Source organism: Carya illinoinensis, chromosome 4, assembly GCF_018687715.1.
Source record: "Carya illinoinensis cultivar Pawnee chromosome 4, C.illinoinensisPawnee_v1, whole genome shotgun sequence".
NCBI classification, from domain to species: Eukaryota; Viridiplantae; Streptophyta; class Magnoliopsida; order Fagales; family Juglandaceae; genus Carya; species Carya illinoinensis.
The window spans coordinates 41,412,295-41,432,314 of NC_056755.1; the positions used below are offsets into that span (position 1 = coordinate 41,412,295).

Consider the following 20,020-nt stretch of genomic DNA (forward strand, 5'->3'; position numbering starts at 1 on the left):
TGCTTTTTAAACAGTAACAATCAAATTTGACTTTATCTTTATAAATACTATAGTTAAAAGCTAGATAATTTGAGATTGCCTAATCCATTGCAAGTCACTTTTATCTCTAATAGTTAAAAAGGACTTTATTTTTACACATACATAATCCGTTAGCAATGCTTAAGGTTTCCCGATAATTTGAACTCCAATTCAAAGTACTGTCCATTTCCAACATGTTGGTGAAATGGATTAGTGGACCGCAGGTCCGCGAGACCACCTGGTAATGTCCTAAAATAAAAAATAAAAAATAAAAAAAGTGTTATATACTATAATCTCACTTCATTCTTAATTTATTACGTTGATACCATTATTATGTTAATGTAACATTATCCATTAGCGGTTGAATTTGTTATAGATCTTTTATATGAAACAGCTTGCCAAGATTTTGTTTGTTTGAAAAATGATTGTTAATTTAATAGGTGACAGATAATGGAATGGAGTTAATATATAACTCAAAATGAAATCCGACACTCAGGTATTTGAAATAGACTGTGTCAATCTAGAGTAGGCCGTTAAGAGAAAAAGGTCGAAAGAAACTCTGGAAAATAAAATAACCAACATTATGTAGAAATTCTTAAATGATGAAACTTGAATTGGGATTAGCTTTCAGGCTCTTGCTGGTAATGGTGAAATCTAAGACATATCATCGATTTAAAGCAAGCTCATTTCACAACAGATACAACCAGATGTCAACTAGTTTAGGCTTTCTAAGTTGTAGTGGCTTCATCTTTAAAATTCCTGATTCTTCCTTCGTTAGGTCAGAATTTAAAAAGATATACCAACTGTTTATGACAAGTTAAGTTGTTTCTAGCCCTGAGACGCCAGGTACATGTGATCCTGTCGGAATGAAACACAAAAGAAAACATGGCATCCGCATAAAATCTGAAGCATTGTGACTGAAAAGCAAGTCATATTTTGTGTCACAATTAGAGGTGTAATGTTGGGTGGAACTCTATTATGAACTGCCCATGACTAAACTCTAGACACCTCTTTATCAGTGAAGCAGATTCGACATGTACCATCATTCTATTTACATATATACTAGTACACAAGTATTGCCTAGAGTTGTCTTCTCATGGTCGTGATGCCTCCACACTATTACCAGCCGACTCCAGCAGAGCCAAGTACTCATTTATGGCTTCGCCTTTATTTGTAACTTCAATGTCATAGTCTGTTAAAGCGTCTCCTTCCGCTTGCATCTTCCATCTCGGCATCCCTCTCTTCCGCTTCACTAGCCGTTGATGGTCCTCCAACATCATTACTGCTGCTAGAAGCATATCAGGAAGTATTGGTGCGGAAGAATTGGCACTGTTATCAGCACCAACTGTGGGGTTTGAATCAGATTGTGAGAGAAGTTGATGCATAGCTTGCTCAATAGTAGCACCAGCCTGAAGAGCGGCAACCACTGCACACAAGTGATGAAATCAGAACCTTGCTACTTACCCTTAAGGAAATCAGGTGAAGTTATTGAAATTCTACTCATGTTTCTCCCAGACATCTTACCACCGTAGTTCTCATCAAAATGCTGAAGGAAACCAATGGATTTGGTGGAAATTTTACTGAGCTTTCTAGTCATTTGGTTTCCTCATGAATACTAATTTCGGGGATTGAAACCAATAATTGTATGCGACTATCATGTAGAGTATGAAGAGCCACAGAAAGGGAATTTGATGAAGGCCGTTCAGTGACTTTAGTTTCCAAAGAAACGGCTCTTCTTGAAACTAGAGCAGTTAGGGAAATAAACCTAAAAATAACTACTGTAAGTGAGTATATGTTGCGATGCAATAAATTACCTCTTGATCTTTCAAAGCCCATACGTACAAGTTGCTCAATTGCAGTTTCTGATGCTTGTCGTGTTCTTTTTCTTTTCCTTGATTCAATATCAACCTGTAGACAAAGAAAGAAAATACTGATAGGTTGAGTAAAAATGAAAAACCAAACTTATTGCAGGGGAAAGGCAAGGTGACCTGTAGGGCCGAATTTGCTTCTGGATCTGTCAAATTATCCAATCCTTCTCAAAGTCATTCTCATTTCTTCAAAGTCAAGCTCCTTCTCAAACCTTCCAAATCAAGCAATTCTTTGCATAACTAGTGATAACGGATGTGAGAATAAATGTATTCGTACCATGCACATGCTTATGGATATTAGGCATCAAACTGAAGTTTCAGTTCAACAATAAAGTTCACTCAATAGATCAGATACATTGATAGTGTGAAAAAGAAAGTAGATCAGATCCTAAACCCTAAAAATTGTATTGGATGGCATACTTACCCAATAGAGGTCAATTCATTCAGTTTATTAAGATCCACAGCTTTCTTTGAGGGTGTCATTCCATACTTTTTTTGCTCCCTACAAAACTTTTTGTACTAATGAGCATTACTAACAGGTAAACACCGAATACATCAGAATTACATTGATCAAGTCACACCCACATTATTTCAGTTCTTCGCCTAATATCCTCCTCTCTTTTCTGTGCTCTTTTTGCCTTCTCCTCAACAAGAAAATCAACAGCACTCCCAACATCTTGATTGCTCATTCACAGTGCCCTCTTTGCATCAAGCTCTTTAAATCCCATGCTCATAACAAGTGATAAGGCTTCATCTGGTACCTGCAACTGAAATCAACAGCAGGAGATTAGTACTGAGAAGGAAGAAACACGTAGAGATGGTACATTACTCAGATTGTTAGGAAACAAGGTGAAGAGATTAATTTTTAGAGGACGGGGAGCAGGGTAGTAAGAAAATAACCAATTTTTGCCATAAAAAATTGAGTAATACAAATATGGAATTTGCAGATGTAGGGAACAGTTCAAAATGTTATATTCAACTACCTTAGTGAGATAACGGAGCCAGAAACCCAGGAAAGCAGAGCAAACTGTTAGGCACTCACTCTATTTGGTCTGACCTCTTCTGCCTCTCACACTCCCCCCCTCCCCGGGGGGCCCAAAACTCTCTTCCTTTTGTTCTAAGATGTGTTAGGTATCAACTAACCTGGAAGTATTTTGCATGCGCTGAGGTCAATGCCTTCCTTGATCTATCAAACTCACCATTATGATATGCCACCACCCCTTCCAGCAGCTCCAGTGTCAAATGCCTATATACAGAAATTCAAAATAAATTACCTTCACACTGAATATCCATGAATTTTCCTGCCACTTGTTTTTTTATTTTATTTTTATTTTTTTGCACTAGGTGTTTGAGAACAGCGTTCCAACTAATTGCATCCCTCGGCAAGGAGTTTCCTACAAAGTGTACCTTGGGTAATTCAATGGGAAAATCCCCTAGTCTAATGGCCTGAAAATTGTTTGCACTCAAGAGGATTCGAACCTTAGACTTTGAACGGAGGATACCACCAAGACCAAGGCTTTTACCACTTGAGCCAACCCCGGGTGGGTTTGGGTGTTGAGAAGAGTTATGAATAGTAGTAAAAAGTAGGTGAAAAGTACTAATAAAGTAATGAATAGTAATAAAAAAATATGTAAAAAGTAATTAATAGTATTAAAAATAGGTGAAAAGTAATAATAAAGTAGTGAATAGTAGTGAGAAGTGTTGATACTCTCAGTACCCAAACGCAGCTGTATACATTTGAAAACTCACATTGCAAGCTCTGGATGGCAGCCTGCTTGGAGGAGTCTGACATGGGAGTAGTCTTTCCCATGAGCATGTTCAATTCCTTCCCTAGCCTTTTCCAGGCGTGCTCCTGCCACTGAGAGCCATCTGATATCTCGGAGCATGAAATAACACCAGACCATGTCTATTTGCATCATTGGGACATTGTCAATCAACTGAAAGCAAACAAGATATCACTAAAAAGCAGAGATGGTTTATAACCAGAAAGAAACTAAATGATTTTTTTTATAAGTAAAAAGAAACTAAATGTTTGAATGTCAACATGGTGATATCGCCAAAGTTACCTTTACCAAATCCAAAATTCACCATGTCATGGTTTACCTAGGTAGCTTTATTTATTTATTTTTTCAAACTCCCAGAAGTACAAAGTAACTTGGGTCATATTCAATCAAATTCTAGAAGCAAAATCTCTAATGGTCACTAGCAATTTTGAAATGCACGTTCCACAAGCAGCTCAGCCAAATGGTGTCCCTTAATAGGAAGTAACTCAAAGCAAAATTCAGCTATTTCAATCAAATGAATTATTTTTTCAAACTCCCAGAAGCACAAAGTAACATAGGTCATATTCAATCAAATTCTAGAAGCAAAATCTCTAATGGTCACTAGCAATTTTGAAATGCACGTTCCACAAGCAACTCAGCCAAATGGTGTCCCTTAATAGGAAGTAACTCAAAGCAAATTTCAGCCATTTCAATCAAATGAAAACAGATGACCTTGAAACATGACATGGCTCTCAAAGTGAATGGTCATCAATAATTTAATACTATCGCAGGAGGCATTATATACGCAGATGAAAGAATCCTCACTCAATTCAATGACCTTCGGATTGCAAAGAGAGAAAGCCTCCTGGAAGAAAGCAGTTAACCCTATCGGGATTAATCACAGGAAAATATTTTACCGTACATTACAGCTAACAACTTCTCATGTTAAGAAAAAAAGTGGCTAATATAAGATTAAAAAAAACTATTCATCGATGCAAGATTAAAACAATCAATAAAAAAAAGACAGAGCAATGGACAGAGAGAGGGTTCGTAACCAAAGATAAAGTGGGGTTATCGATTAGAATTGTATGAGAGAAAATCTATGATTACTGAATAAAAACACAATTGATCAGGACAATAGCATTGGTTCAAACTTTTGAGTCTTACTCATATTTCTCATGGTTCTTAGAAATAATTTCAAAATCTTAAAATTACAATCATGAAAACATATGGGGTTGAATTAATTATTCCAAGAAAACCTTACAATATCAAAAAATCAATTACGTAACTAATTTAAATGTATTAACCACTTGCAAAAACTGGACCACCACTGACCTCTCCCATGGTGAGCACTTCTAATGCATCTTTGTAGTTCTCACTCCTAATTAGTTGCTTTCCATTTGCATGAAGCATCAGTCCCATCATTACTGCCCTGTAACATGAAAGTTCGTTCAAATCTTCAGCATTGAGAAAGGGATCATAGATCCTTAAATCCCTCGATAAAAGAATTCCATGCTCATATCTAACAGCACTTCCAAAATATTATGCGCAAAACTTAACTATTTACCATACCGCTGATCAGTTTCAGATCCCAACTGTACAATCTGTCCACTTTGATCTTTAACCTCAATGTTAAAGTCTTCAACTGGTAGCGAACCATCTGCATGCCTTTTGGCCGGTGCCGTGCAGCTGCCCTGTTGCGATAGACATTCCATCAAGTTAGAAAGAACATACTCATGGTAAAAGCATTAAAATGAAAGCAAAAAAGTAATCCTTTCCCAAGGCAATCAACATAACCCAAAGCAACAACAAAACTATGCATGCCTACCAAGAATATTGAAAAGACTGGTTAGGTTTGGCCACTAAAAATTCACATCTCATCATTACAACTTTTTCAAATTCACATACAAAATATAATAAACAATTTAAGTTTTTCAATCCCAATTTAACTTTTTCAAATCCCAAAACAATAATAATATTAAAATATAATATTTTAAACTTTCATCTAAAATCAAAAATTCTCATCTCAGCCCACAAACCTAACCAAAATGTCATTATCATGTTATCATGTGGAATATAATGCAGGTCTATTAAATGAATAGTGATTGCATTAAGAGGTAAACAAAACTAAGATGAATAGTTAACCGCATTAAGGATTGCTTCATAAACTTCTCCCAAGTACATGTATCTATCAAGTGCCTGCACAAACTAGAAAAACCAACAACGGATACAACTAGATTATGATGTATGGGTTGTCAACTCATGATCAAGAAGAAGAGGAGATAAAAGGGTGCAAAAGCAAGTCTTTATAAAAACCCAGAGTATTTAAGTTACAAAGGGAACAATCAATAACTTCCATAGCCCCTTTGCCCCTTACTTATACTAATCTCAATCATCACTGGCCAAGCTACAGAACATAGTATACTCTTTTTGGGCTTTTCCTGCATGCCTTCACCGAGTTGGGTATGCAGACAACAGACAAACAACCACTCCCTCACCCCTTCACTTGGATAGAAAACTTCATTTATGGAAAATGATAAAAACAGCTGGGACAACGTTTGGCACGCCAGAGAGAGATATAAATTGGGCACTAGAATAACCATTTAACCAGCTCCTCTAATTTTCCAAAGCCACTATATTGGAGGGCATATATGAAATCCTAGAGAAGTATTTCCAATTATTGCTTTCACAATTACTGGATTTGCGTGGAAGATACTTTTGCAGTAGGCTTAATTCAACACAGACTTGAGACAATAGTACTCTAGTGATGATTACATCACAGATTTCTATCGAGTTGGACAACAGCCTATCTATCCCCTTTGGGTAATGCTTGGGAAATCGTATATAATAGGAGCATTCCATCTTATATGAATGAGATGTAACCACAAACTTTGTATATTTGATTGCAGCACCAAAGTGGGGCTGAAAAATGATTTCATTATACGAGAAATAAATAGTATAAATGAAAATCTTGACTCAGTTGAGCACAATAAGAATTAGACCTGATAGTGGTATGGTTCTTACAGTTTCAACCAAAATAATAAATGGAATATTCTACACAGAATTTCTATTAGACAGATTACGTGGAACCAAATTAGAATATGATGAAAATACACCACCCCCCCAACCCCCCCCCCCCCCCCCCCCCCCCCCCAAAAAAAAAAAGAAAAAACCTACGAAATTACATTCAGATAAAAACCGTATTAAGGCTATGCACTATAACTCAACTTTCTTATCAAATTGCATTTGCAATTATATTTTTAACATCAAACACATTACTTATCAAAATCCCTGAGATCCATCATACCAACGAACTGCATTACAGAGAAAGGGAGAGAGAAGGTGAGTTTTGCAACTGCATTACAGAGAAAGGACATCAAAGATATCCTTCCAAAATCAATTAACAAACCCAGGATCAGAACAGAAAAATTAACAAACCCACGATCAAAAGACACAAACTTAAACAAGCACAAAGACTCAAAAATATACATTGCTTATGAGGAACAATGAACCTCTCATCAAAATTAGTAAAAGGAATAATCAAAACCCAACCTGCTTTTATTTCTTCGCAAGTAAAAACAACAAAAAGCTAAACTAAAAGGGGGAAAGCATGCATAAAGACTTGCAAGACTCACTTGACTCTGCTGAGTCTCCGAGAGCGTTCCTCCTCGGCCAGCAACCCCTCCTCCAAGGACTTTCCCTCCTCGACGCTGCCCCGACTGGCGAGAATCCTAGCGTTGTTCTTGACGCCCAGTTGGGCCAGCTTCTCAGTGCCATTGCCATCTCTCAAGACCTTTACGGCGCAAATCAAATTGATCGACTAGGGGCCGCAGTTTGACCGCTTTGCCACCTCTATCCTCAACATGGGTACGGTCCATTCCTCCAGTACCACCTCTATCACACCAGCCCATGTCCCTCCTATCTTAAGCTTCGCCATTGAGAAAAAAGATACAGATCATAGGTTGCGCTCCGATGTACTTTAAACTAATGAATTTGCATTACAGGTCGAGGAAACAAAGAGACAAGGAGATTTGCTTGGGGAGTAAGAAGAGTAATGCTACGCTTAAGCCCAAGTTTCCGCCCACACCACACACCCGCCCACGTGGCTTTTGTTTTTTTTTTTTTTTTTTTTAAGTGTACAGTAAAAAAAAATTTTCACTCCCTTTCTCAGTTTTCCGTACGCATTCATCTCCCCCCTTCCCCTGTACCCATTTCGTCTTTCCCCATTTCCCCTTCCCATACGCGGCGCACGACAGCTCTAAATATATTTTCAGTTCAAGAAATTCATCCCTCCAAATTAATGCCTCCATCCCTCCAAGTTAACCCCCACGGTTCAAGATTCTGCAAAGAAGTACTGTGCGAAAAAGGGCATTTCTTCATATTGAAATCTGATGTCTTTCTGACCAGTGTTTGTTTAAAGGCATCTGCAAGGTAACCCATTTTGACTTTCTTCCTATTATTAGTTGAGAACTGGTACCGATATAGATAGAGTGCAATATTATTTATTTTTTATTTTAGCTTTCTTCTTATTATTAGTTGAGAACTGCCGTCTATATACAAAGTTGAGAACTGGTACCGATATAATTAGAGTGCAATATTATTTATTTTTTCCTAAGAATGGTACTGATATAGACAGAGAACTGCCTATTATTTGTTTGTCGATGGTTTTGTTGGTAGCATAAAATTCTCAGCTGCTACCTTGGTTTAATTTGTTAAAATTAGCATGGGGTTATGTAAAGATTGGGTAATTTGAGAATAAATTTAACAAAAAACTGACTTGAGAATCTTGCAATATTTGTGGTTCATTAATATTGTTTGTTGAGGTTTTGTTGGTAGCATAAGAAACTCAGCTGCTGCCTTGGTTTAATTTGTTAAAATTAGCATGGGGTTTTGTAAAGATTGGGTAATTTGTTTGTCCTCCCGTAGAGAACCATTTGGATCCTGTATTGTTGGAAGTTAATTTAGTTCAATGTTTCAACAGATGAGACTTTGGTCTCCTTTTTAGATCTATTAGTGTTATTATTTTTTTCTTGTTCACGTTATCCCAAAGAGATAATTGTATTAAAAGGAAGGGGAGCACATGTCCTTTTCATTATGGATCTGTATGAAGAACAATTTAGAAATTATTATAGTTAAAGCTAGACTTCAAATATAGAAAAGAATCCTGTGGTATTATTTTTTTTTTTTTTTTTGAAATGTTGATGGCTAGATCATTGTTTGGTAAAATATTTGCAGAATTTGATGTTTAAAACTTGAGAGACAAGAGACGATTGTTTCTTAATTAATTCACCCAAGGGATTGTATGTCTCATTCTCAATAACGTGATGGACAAAGAAGAAGATAAAAGCAAAGCCAGGCCTTCTACACCAATTCCACCAACTCAGGTATGATACATTGGTCATTCAACAAAAGAAAGTGTCTCGATTTCAACTAGTTACTGTAATTTATTTTTTATTTTTTTTGTGAATTGTAGGGATATTATGGTCCAAGAAATGCCTATTGCCCGCCATTTATGATGCATCCAAATGTATATATGAATTCATATACATACGCATGGGGTAGCCAAGTATGTTGGTTTCTAATAATTTAATTTTTTCCCGATGTGTTAATTGTTACGTATTATAATATTATTCCTGATTGCAGTCCCAACCAATGCCACCATTTCCAACAACGTTCATCCACCCTCCGTCGAGTAATGCCGAGGAGTCAAGTCGTGTTGAACAAACTAGCCAGGTACGTACATAGGTTTCTAAACTTTGAAATAATTTTTTTCAAAGTTGTCTATTACCCATTTTATATTTGTGTCTGATTACAGCCGCCACCAATGCCACCGCTTCCAACAATGGTCATCTATCCTCCGTCGAGTAGTGCGGAAGAGTCGAGACAAGTAGGAAATTTTCTAACCTTGTATTTTTCTTCCTTACGTGCATTGTTACATATTCTAACATTGTTTCTGATTGCAGCCCCCACCAATGCCACCTTTTCCAACAGCATTCATCTATCCTCCGTCAACTAATACGGAGGAGTCGGCCCGTCTTCAAGAAGTGATCCAAGTAGGAATTTTATTCGCCATAGATATTTTGTTCCTTACATGCATTGTTACATATTTAATATATTGTGCATAATTGTAGCCCCCACCAATGCCACCTTTTCCAACTGCGTTCATCTATCCTCCATCGACTAATGCGGAGGAGTCTGGCCGTTTTCAACAAGCGATCCAAGTAGGAATTTGATAATGGGTTCGTGCATTCTGGTACGACGTTGAAAGAATTTGTCGACCAATTTGATAATGCGCTCAGGAAGAAGGTGGAGGTCGAGACGACAGCTGATTTCAACTCCGCAAACCAAACCATCCCATGTTCATCCGCATTCCGCATTGAGAAGCAATTTCAAGCTGTGTATACGAACGCAAAATTTAAGGAGGTCCAACGAGAGGTGTGGGGAATGATTTTATGTAACTGCGTACTTATAAGCAAGGAGGGTTGCATTTCCACTTATGATGTGTTTGATGAAATTACCATTGATGATGACCATGTCAAGAGCGTGAAGTACACAGTTTACTTTAACGATGAGGAAGTTGATGTTAAATGCACATGTTCATTATTTGAGATGAGGGGAATTCTCTGAAGGCATGCATTGAACGTTTGCCAGATGAATAAGATTCATGCGTTGCCGGATAAGTACATCTTGGATCGCTGGAGGAAGGACTTAAAGAGGAGATATACGGTGGTAAAAAGTAGCTATGATGACTTGCGGCAGAATGCGGACTCACGGAGGTATGAGTTCGTGGTTAAACGATGTCTAAAATTAGCAACTCGTGTATGCAGCAGTGATGACCATGTTGATGCATTCATGTCCCACTTGGATGAGTTTGAGATTAAATTTAAAGGATTAACACTTGAGTCCGATTCAAGCAAGGTAAAAGAGACTACAGCCCCCACCAAGGGTAAGATTATCTTAAGCCCGCACGTTGTTCGAGGGAAAGGGAGGCCGCCAACAAAAAGGAAGGTTCCGCCTTTGGAGAAGACTGCAACAAAGCGAAAGAAGAAACCGGTAAGCGATTTTGGTTAATTGGTATATTGATAATGCGTTTGTCCACATGTATATTTGTTTCTAATAAATTTTAAATTTTTTTTATTTAAAATTTATTTAGACTTGTAGGAAAATATTTGATGAAACATCACATGATTCAGAGGTCTCAGAAGCTCCTACAACTGATCAGGTAATACATTTACACAAAGATGATTTAGAATTTTTTAGCTTCTCACTGATTTTTAATTCCTTTGTAAGGGGTTTGTATATCTCATAACCACCGAAATTTTTAGGTACACAGTGGAAGCAATGATGATTTTGTTGTTCTAACACAGTGCAGTACGTTCACAAACCCAACGCCATCGGAAAATGAGGAGAACTAATGTGACTTGAATTTGGGGGTTGGGGGTATTGATGTAATTTTCATGTTCATTTTGTATGTTAGGGGTATTGAAGTAATTTTTCTTGAATTTGTACGCTGGGGGTATTGATGTAATTTTCCTTGAATTTGTATGTTAGGGGTATTGAAGTAATTTTCCTTGATTTTTTTATGTTAGGGATATTGATGAAATTTTCCTTGCATTTTGTATGTTAGGGGTATTGATGTAATTTTTCAGGAATTTGTACGCTGGGGGTATTGATGTAATTTTTCTTGAATTTTGTATGTTAGGGGTATTGATGTAATTTTTTTTGAATTTGTACGCTGGGGGTATTGATGTAATTATCCTTGAATTTTGTATATTAGGGGTATTGATGTAATTTTTTTTAAATTTGTAATAAGGTTGTATTGATGTAATTATCGTCTTCAATTTTGTACGTTGGGGGTATTAAAGTTTCTATTTTGAAAGTTTCTACTTTGTAAGGCCTTTGGCAAAATTTCTATATTGATGCTAGTGGTATTTGTTTGAATTGAATTATCATATATTTTTTGTTAATTTGTCATATCAGGTTTTTATAATTTGTCATGTCAGGTTGTAATGTAAAGTGAAATGTTGGTTAATTAATTTGTCATATTAGATTGGGACTTATATGGTTATTTGTTTCTGGAGAATTGTAATAAGGTTCTAAATGAGGTGAATATCAAACAACATCCAGGAACCATCCATTTTATCTACCAAAAGTTTACAACCAAATACAGTCAAAATACATTGCAGCAGTTCAAAATATAAAGCGTCATGTTAAATCCCAACTATCCATTTACAACTAACTTCCACCAAATACATTTATGGTCCAAGCCAACCAGAAATTATTACAATTGATACCACCCAATACATACACAAAAAGATGCGTGCACATCTATTTTCTACGATCTGCTTCCCAATTTTTTGTTCTTGGTGATAAAGAACATTCTCTTTTTCACCTAGTTTATCTTCTTTTTTCTGAACTTCATACTCGCGCAATAATACATCGTCCTCCCTTTTTCTAACTGCATTCTCTCTTGAGCGAATTTTATCCTCTACTAGTTGAAGTATATCTGCCCATATGAAGAATTGACACTTTGCTTCTCCCTGCAGTACAAAAGACATATTTGATAGATGTAAATAAAGTATCACTGGTTGGAGTGTAATACAAAACTTATTCAGACTCTCAATGTTTTACCGTGTTGTACTTCGGGCATGCATAAAATTTTCTTCCAGGATTTTTGTTAGTTCTGGAGGTCTTTAATGGAGCTTTCAAGCCACACCAACATGTTGGTGATTCCAAAAAATCATCAACTACACATGATGATGCGCTCGAAGCCATCGCTTATCTAACTTAAACAGTCAGAAAAATGTTAAAGCAGTTCATCCATGTTAGAATCCAGTGACCATAATGTGATGTTCCAACAAGCTGTGTAAATGAGGTGTTGGTTTATAAACCAAGGCATGCATGATGCAAGGGTAAAATCGAGCAACTATATGTCCAGCTTCATTCAATAATTAATCAAGTCTAATTAATCAATATAAATCACCATAAATATTGTTCAGAATTAATTAATAGTCATACGTAGCTATATATATGAAATATCATTAACTGCATGCATGCATGCATGCTTAGTCCAAGCTGGATGGAGTTTTTGTTAAGGAAAATGATATAACAACTATATATATATATGATCATAAGTCATCATTTATGATTAAGCATTAAAATTTTTTTATTTTTTTATCATGTTTAAACTATTACTACAACAGTATTTTCAAATTAAAGTAAAAAAATATAATTATATAATTTTGATCAATGATAGAGGTATACATTAGATATATAGAGGTATCATGATGTCTATACGAATCTTGTGTCCAAAATATGTAATATGTAAGAAATGCATGAATCTTCGATCCCAGCCTCCCCAACTCACTATTCCATATGCATGTGCATTAATTTGTGTTGTTTGATATTGCAGCACAGCTACCTACACTCATGATGTTGATTAAAATGGAATAATATATATATATATATATATATACTGGTTTTGCATCATGCATGATCAATTGAACATGTAAAAGTAGTTAGTAATTATCAAGATTAATATTAATTCTGCATGATGTTCCACATGACATATAAGCACTTGGGTTTCTATATATGAATGAACGGCCTAGTACTAGCTAGCACTCATGGAACATTTTCAGAAGAAATACAACACTTTTGAACACCAAAATCCAACTTTTAACAGTTAATTCAACAACCTCAGAAACCAACATACCATATCAATGTCCGAGCATCAATAAAGTAAAAACAAACTTCTAACATTACTAATCAAAGTCGGGTAATATCCAAGAGTAACTATAGACAATATTTTCAAGCACACCCGATTTAGAATCCACCAAAACTTTCCATGAGGCCTCCCTCTTAGTTTTCAAAGGTTCAATGTCACAGTAGGATCTTTCATAGATCAATCATAATTCACAAATAGCCTCTTGGCCAATGTAACAGAGAATTCCAGATGCCCCCAGTTCCCACCCTCGAGAACAAATACATAACAAATACATTCCAAAATTCATATTCCAGTAGCATCAATAACCTAGAAAAAAAAATAAACCATTCCAAAATTCATATTCCAGATGCCCCCAGTCCCACCCACGAGAACAAATACATAACAAATACATTCTAAAATTCATATTCCAGTAGCATCAATAACCTAGAAAAAAAAAAATCCAACACAAATCCTACGAGAAAACAAATCCAACACATAACCCACGAGAACACAAATCCAACACAAATCCAGAGTGAGAAAGGGCCTCTCTTACCGCCGTGGAGTGGAGTGGAAGGTCACGATTTGGAAGTGAGAGGATCTGGTTTCGGAAGAGAGCGAATGGTTTCGGAAGAGAGGGAATGGGTCTGAGACGATTTCATGTTGAAGAGAGGGAATGGGTATGTCTCGATTTCGTGTTGAAGAGAGGGAATGGGTTTGAGATGCACCGCGTACGGGAAGGGGAAAAGGGGAAAGGGGGGAAAACGAAAGAGAAATGGGTACGGGGGAAAGGGGGGGAAGACGAATGCTTATGTCCAGAGAGAGTGAAAAAAAATTTTTACTGTACACTTTAAAAAAAAAAAAAAACAAACAAAAGCCACGTGGGCGGGTGTGTGGTGTGGGCGGAAGCTTGGGCTTAAGAGTAGCATTTCTCGAGTAAGAAAGGTTGGGTTTTCGATTGGGTTGGAAACTACAAACTAATGACTTTACTTTACAGATCGGCTGAGTCATCCGCGCAGCATTTGTTTCCTCAAAGCTAATGAGAACATGCTTTATTTTAATTTTAGGACTGATTTACTTCACAAAATTAAACTATTTTATTTTATTTTATATCATTTTTATAAATTTTCACACAAAATATAATAAATAATTTAATTTTTTTAAATTTCAAAACAAAACTTATGTTAAAAAATTATATTATAACAATATTTTATTTAACTTTCAATAGAATATTTCATCTCATCTCATCCCATCTAAACTGTATAACCAAACGAAAAAATAAAGTAAAAAAAAAATTGATGAATTTTTATAAGATAAATGTTTTAGCTTTCTTTAAAATAAATAACTAGTTTTATGTAAATTATTTTTATTATAAAATAGATCTAACGTATATTTTTTTTATGAAATTCTTTTTGTGACTATAATATTATATGATATTAAATTATTTGAGATTATTTGTTATATCTAACTCATAGATAAATCATTTGATGCCACGTTAGAAGTTGTTGAGAGGACAATAATAAACTAGATGATAAATAGAATTCTCCTCTAGAATTTTAGCTGTTTTAGATTTTCCCAAACATGATTAATCTTTGCCAAGTTTACTCTATGAATAATATTTACAACCTCCTCTCCATTCTTCCCTTTTATTCTTTCTTTTAAGATCAAATTAAACATATATTATAGAAAAAACAATCAAATTTGTTACAAACCAATATAAAGGAGATCTTAATTGCTTTCGAAATTCAAGACCTGGGATCTTTCATCTTAGTGGTGGGTGGTATGCTTCTAAATTGAAAATTGGTGGCTGTGCATTGGGCTATGAATCTGCATATCAATTTTGGAATCAATTTTTTTTGTACTTCCCAATGCATTGAGGTTTGGAGAAGCTGCATAATACGCTTACAATAAATCGAATTAGTCACAAATGGGAATTCATGATGGCCATAGTCACCACAAATAAGTCACTTTCCAATGTCTTTGGATCTGTAAACGAGTCATGCTTATTGTTTCTCTAATATTTGTCAAAACTTTCTTAACAATAGCGAATAGCAAATAATAACAATCCCATATATTTACAAATGTTTAAACTTCAATAGAAATAAACATAAAAAGTTCATACATTTTAATAGAAAATAGATAAATAATTGATCCATAAAGGTTTATGGAAAGTTATAAACCTCATATTTGAAAATCAAGAACAAGCATATAAACATATGCAAATTTCATCATTATGCAAGGCTACATACTTTAGAAAGTACAGGACAACTTGCGAGAAATCACAAACAAAGAAACAAAAAGACTTGGTGATGCACACTTCAATGAAGCTAAACCACACCTGACGCCAAAAAGGATTTATACACAGAACTGCAACAATTCCCAGCAACATTGTTGTATAAGACACCCCAAAATTTATGTAGAAAAAATCCATGTCTATGAAACCATCACTTTCTTCTCCCTTATGATTAGATGGCAATCTAGTTTTGTTCCAGGAATTAAGTAGTGGAGGTCCATACAGAAGAGGATTCCCCTTATAGCTGCTTTCATCAAAGGTTCCAAATTGACCTTTTCTTTCTGGAGTTCTACCTAATAAATTATTGTCAGCCACACTGAACACAGCTAGAAAGTTTAACTCTATAAGTTGAGGGGGGATGCTGCCATTCAACTTATTGTGGGAGAGATCCAAGCTCTCTATTAGTTCTAGTTTCGAGAATGTTGTGGGGATTGATCCGGTTAGATTGTTGTGCGACAAGTTCAGCGCACGAATGTTGCTCAAGTCTCCAAGCTCGAGTGGAATTTCACCTGATAAACAATTGCATGAGAGGTCTATTCCAGACATATAATTGAGAATATTACCCTTATAAGAGTCAGTTCTGTTCTTTGTTGTGAACTCTGCTTCTTGTCGTGCATCCACTTCTGAGAAAAAAGCAACAAACAAATCATATCCAGTATTCATATGTGACTTTGTCTCCAAGTATGTCGATGCTCCACTGACAAAACTAACTATCCATCTACTTCCTAGATTGGATTTTTGGTCACTTGCCCCAAAACTAATGTTGTTCAAGCAACGAGGTATTGGACCAGTAAAACTATTATTTGAAAGATCCAACATGGTTAAGTTTCCAAGAAGGCATATTTGAATTGGAATCCTTCCTTGTAAGTGATTAGCTTTCAAGAGGAGGATGCTCAATGATGAAAGGTTGCCAATAAAATCTGGAATGTTGCCAGTTAGGCGGTTATCTCTGAGATCTAATGTTACTAGAGCAGAGCTATTCTTGAATGCACTTGTAATGGGACCACTTAGCCTATTTTTTCCCAGATGAACATGTTTGATGTTCAATGAATTGAAGCATGATGGTATAAAGTCCGACAAATTATTCTCGGAAAGGTCAAGAAAAATAATTTGTTTGACTTCGCATAACTCATTCGGAATAGGACCTTCAAGTTGGTTTTTGGCCAAAACAATTCCAGCCAATTTGGTCATGTTGCCAATCCATCTTGGAAGCATGCCTGACAAAGAGTTGCTACTAAAATCAAATGCAGTCAAGTAAGCACTACGGGATAAGCTATATGGGATCTTTCCAGAAAATTGGTTGTTGTCCAAATATAAAAACTGAAGTTGAGTTAGATTACTTTTGGCAGGAAATAAGTGGCCTCTTAATTTATTGTTTGACAATTTCAGGTATGCCAAATTGGAGCAACCCATTGCCAAATGGTTTGGTATTGTTCCTGACAAATAATTGCTAGACAAGTCCAATGTTATCAAGGATACTAAAATAACTAAAGAAGATGGAATTATGCCTACAAAAGCATTTTGAGACATGTTTAAATGCCATAAATTGGGAAAAACTAAACCCAAATTTGTTGGAATTGGACCTCCTAGATCATTATTTGAAATATCTATATTTCGAATATGGGGATTAGGACGATAGGGTACTTGGAAAGGGTTTGTGAAACTGTTATTCCTTAAATTAAGAATCTCCAATCTTGTATTGTTATCTAGCAACCAAGTGGGAAACTGTCCCACTAAATTGTTGTGTGAGAGATCAATTGCTTGTAACTTATATTGGTAACGAAGGAATTTGGGAATCGTTCTAGTGGGTCTTCTAGCAAGGCTACTTGACAATGACAGAACCTTCAACTGAAAGTATGGAGTCCAACTTCTTTGAGACACTGTTTCATCAACAAGTGTGTTGTTATCACTCTTGAATATCTTAATCTTCAAGAGATTAAAAAAGGAGGAAATTGTAGCTGGGTTGAAGTGGTTATGTGACAAAGAAAGGAACTCAAGTGATTGCAAATTAGATGTGGGAGAGTGAGAAATGCTTCCGTTGAAGTTATTGAATTCGAGATTCAATACCCGAAGTGCTGTCATGTTTGCCAAACAAGAAGGCAATCTCCCTTCAAAATGATTGTGACTAATGTCTAACTCTTGTATATTCTTGAGTTCACACCAACTTGTAAAATAAGCAGATTTTTAATTATGTAATGAGTATTAATTATGATCAACAATACATTGGAAAAAAACAAGTTTCTACCTTGGTTGGGTAAGCTGCCATTGAGTCCACACCTTGTCATGCTTAATACATTAAGAGAAGTCATCACTCCAACTTTGTGAAGAAAGCTTTTGTCAATGGATGAAAAATCCAAATACAACTCTTGTAGGTTCTTTAGCTTTCCTAGCTCTTAAGAAAACAACAACACAAGCTTTAGATATTTATCATGTGCTTTGACATTATTAAGAAATCACCCCCATCTTATAGCATATAAAGTACAACGAAAAATAAGACAAGATTATGGGTACACAAAAGCCAACAACTTAAGCTGGCACATAATGTCTTCCAACTAATCTAGGTTACCTATGGCAAATTGATAAGTATTTCAACTTTGAGACTTAGTCTGGATATTAATTCCCCCATTCAACTTAGCATCTTTCAAATATAGTTTCTTGAGCGATACAATCTTACAAATGAATCTCATGTCTAAGAAGTTTTTACCACTCAAGTTAAGCTCCTCTAACTTACTAATTTTAGAAAATATAAATATAAATATAAATTTGGGACAGAGCTTCCACTAATCTTATTGTAACTCAAAGATAGTTTCTTAAGCGATGCAATCTTGCCAAGGGATGGCAAGATGCTTTCATTGAAGGCATTATCATCCAAGTAAAGCTCCTCCAACTTACTCAAACCAGACAATCTTTGAAAACCTACAATTGTGATTTTTCAATATCCAAAGCTGTGTACAATAAATCCTAAAATACAACAAATTTTCCATCTAATTGGTATCTATGGCAGTGTGTCCAATGATTTGAGTTTGTTGAAACTAATGTCTGTTCAATACCGTGCTCCATATATTTGGACCAAATTTAAATCTAAGGCCAAGTTGCCTTTGAAATGAGTGATCATGCTACTTAATTTTCTTGAAAATAGGTTTTGGATGCTCTTTCATGATTTGTCTCTTGCAACACTAATAACAGATGGTCAAAATTTAGTTATTGACTATTTCTTTCAAAATAGTCCATAACCGGATTACTCATATGGGTTAATATACTTTGGATATTATTGATATTTACCTTGGATATTATTAGCTTCATAATCCCATTCCTGGATTGCAAACAAAGATAATATCTTGAGCGTAGCAATCTTGGTAAGGGATGGCAAGAGGTTATCATTTAAGGGAATAGAACGCAGGTAAAGCTCCTCTAGCTTGCTCAACCCAGACAATCTTTCCAAACCTACAATTTTGGTTAAATTCATGAGTATCCCTGTCAAAATAAGTATATTAAATTAATTTCTCATCTCACAAGAAAAATGGAAGAAATGATATCACAAGTTATATACACAGACCTTCTTTCGATACCCTAAATTTATTATTGTAACCCAAATCCAGAGACTTGAGCTCTTGAAAGGGAAGCAACAAAGAGGTATTCAAGTAACAATATTTTGATCCACTCCACGAATCCCTCGAGTACCCATAGACATACCCATAGAGATCAATATGGGTTACACGGCCTGTAATGTTGCTGCACTGGACAGTACTATCCCGATTGCAGCAATCAGTAGTACTCTCTTTGTTGATTAAGTTCGAAGATGCTAAAAACGATTGGTACTTGATGGAGGCTTTGAGTAGGAAAAGAGCATTTTGCTCTTCCTCCAAACAACCAAAGCACCCAGTGATCATAGATGCTTGAACCCAGACCAAAATAATAATGCACCAACATAAACGCCCCATCTCCATTGATCAACTTGCTTTCTACTTTTTATGTAATTACAATACTCACAAAGGTGCTGTTTAAATAGGCCACTGGGTACACTATTTTTAAATGGGTCTCGTTGGGTCCCCATAAGTTCTTATCCCAACTATTTGAATAACACAATAGTGCATTAACTACAACCACAATTAAAATAATGTAACCATACAAAGTAGCGCAAGTCTATGGTGTACATTTAGAAATATTAACGATACAGGAGTTGAAAACACAATAAACAATTCAATTTTTTCAAATTTTAAAATAAAATAATATTAAAAAATTATATTCTAACATGAATGTTTTAACTTTATAATATTTTAATTCAACTTTGATTTTTACTTATCTAATCTCAATTCACTATCCAAACATGGCCTTAATGCTTTCATACAGACAAATAGAAACCTATTGGAGATTTTGC

The 20,020-nt window shown here is 35.6% G+C and overlaps 3 protein-coding genes and 1 pseudogene across 4 annotated transcripts; 1 reads left to right on the top strand and 3 right to left on the bottom strand.

Annotated features, from left to right (window-relative positions):
* Positions 1-885: 885 nt before the first annotated feature.
* On the bottom strand, positions 886-14,411 carry LOC122308449 (annotated as a pseudogene).
* Positions 7,858-11,440, top strand: LOC122308448 (formin-like protein 14). 2 transcript variants are annotated; one of them, XM_043121777.1, is made up of 9 exons: positions 7,858-8,080; positions 8,885-9,033; positions 9,123-9,215; positions 9,293-9,382; positions 9,465-9,536; positions 9,613-9,702; positions 9,781-10,702; positions 10,803-10,871; positions 10,975-11,440. In XM_043121777.1, exons 2-7 carry the CDS (start codon positions 8,974-8,976, stop codon positions 9,880-9,882), a joined length of 507 nt encoding a protein of 168 aa, XP_042977711.1. In that variant the 5' UTR covers positions 7,858-8,080; positions 8,885-8,973; the 3' UTR covers positions 9,883-10,702; positions 10,803-10,871; positions 10,975-11,440. The 2 variants fall into 2 exon arrangements, with proteins under 2 accessions (XP_042977711.1, XP_042977710.1); XM_043121776.1 differs by lacking the exons at positions 7,858-8,080; positions 8,885-9,033; positions 9,123-9,215; ... (1 more) ...; positions 9,465-9,536; positions 9,613-9,702 and having other exon boundaries at positions 9,883-10,702.
* Positions 14,412-15,453: 1,042 nt separating the features above from the next.
* Positions 15,454-17,724, bottom strand: LOC122306520 (receptor-like protein 15). Its single transcript, XM_043118947.1, has one exon. It carries the CDS (start codon positions 17,722-17,724, stop codon positions 15,544-15,546), a length of 2,181 nt encoding a protein of 726 aa, XP_042974881.1. The 3' UTR covers positions 15,454-15,543.
* Positions 17,725-17,774: 50 nt separating this feature from the next.
* On the bottom strand, positions 17,775-19,621 carry LOC122306521 (receptor-like protein 56). Its single transcript, XM_043118948.1, has 3 exons — positions 19,199-19,621; positions 18,925-19,086; positions 17,775-18,034 (listed from the first exon to the last, which is right to left on the bottom strand). The coding sequence occupies exons 1-3, from the start codon at positions 19,587-19,589 to the stop codon at positions 17,775-17,777; spliced, it is 813 nt and encodes a 270-aa protein (XP_042974882.1). The 5' UTR covers positions 19,590-19,621.
* Between the last annotated feature and the right edge of the window lie 399 nt (positions 19,622-20,020).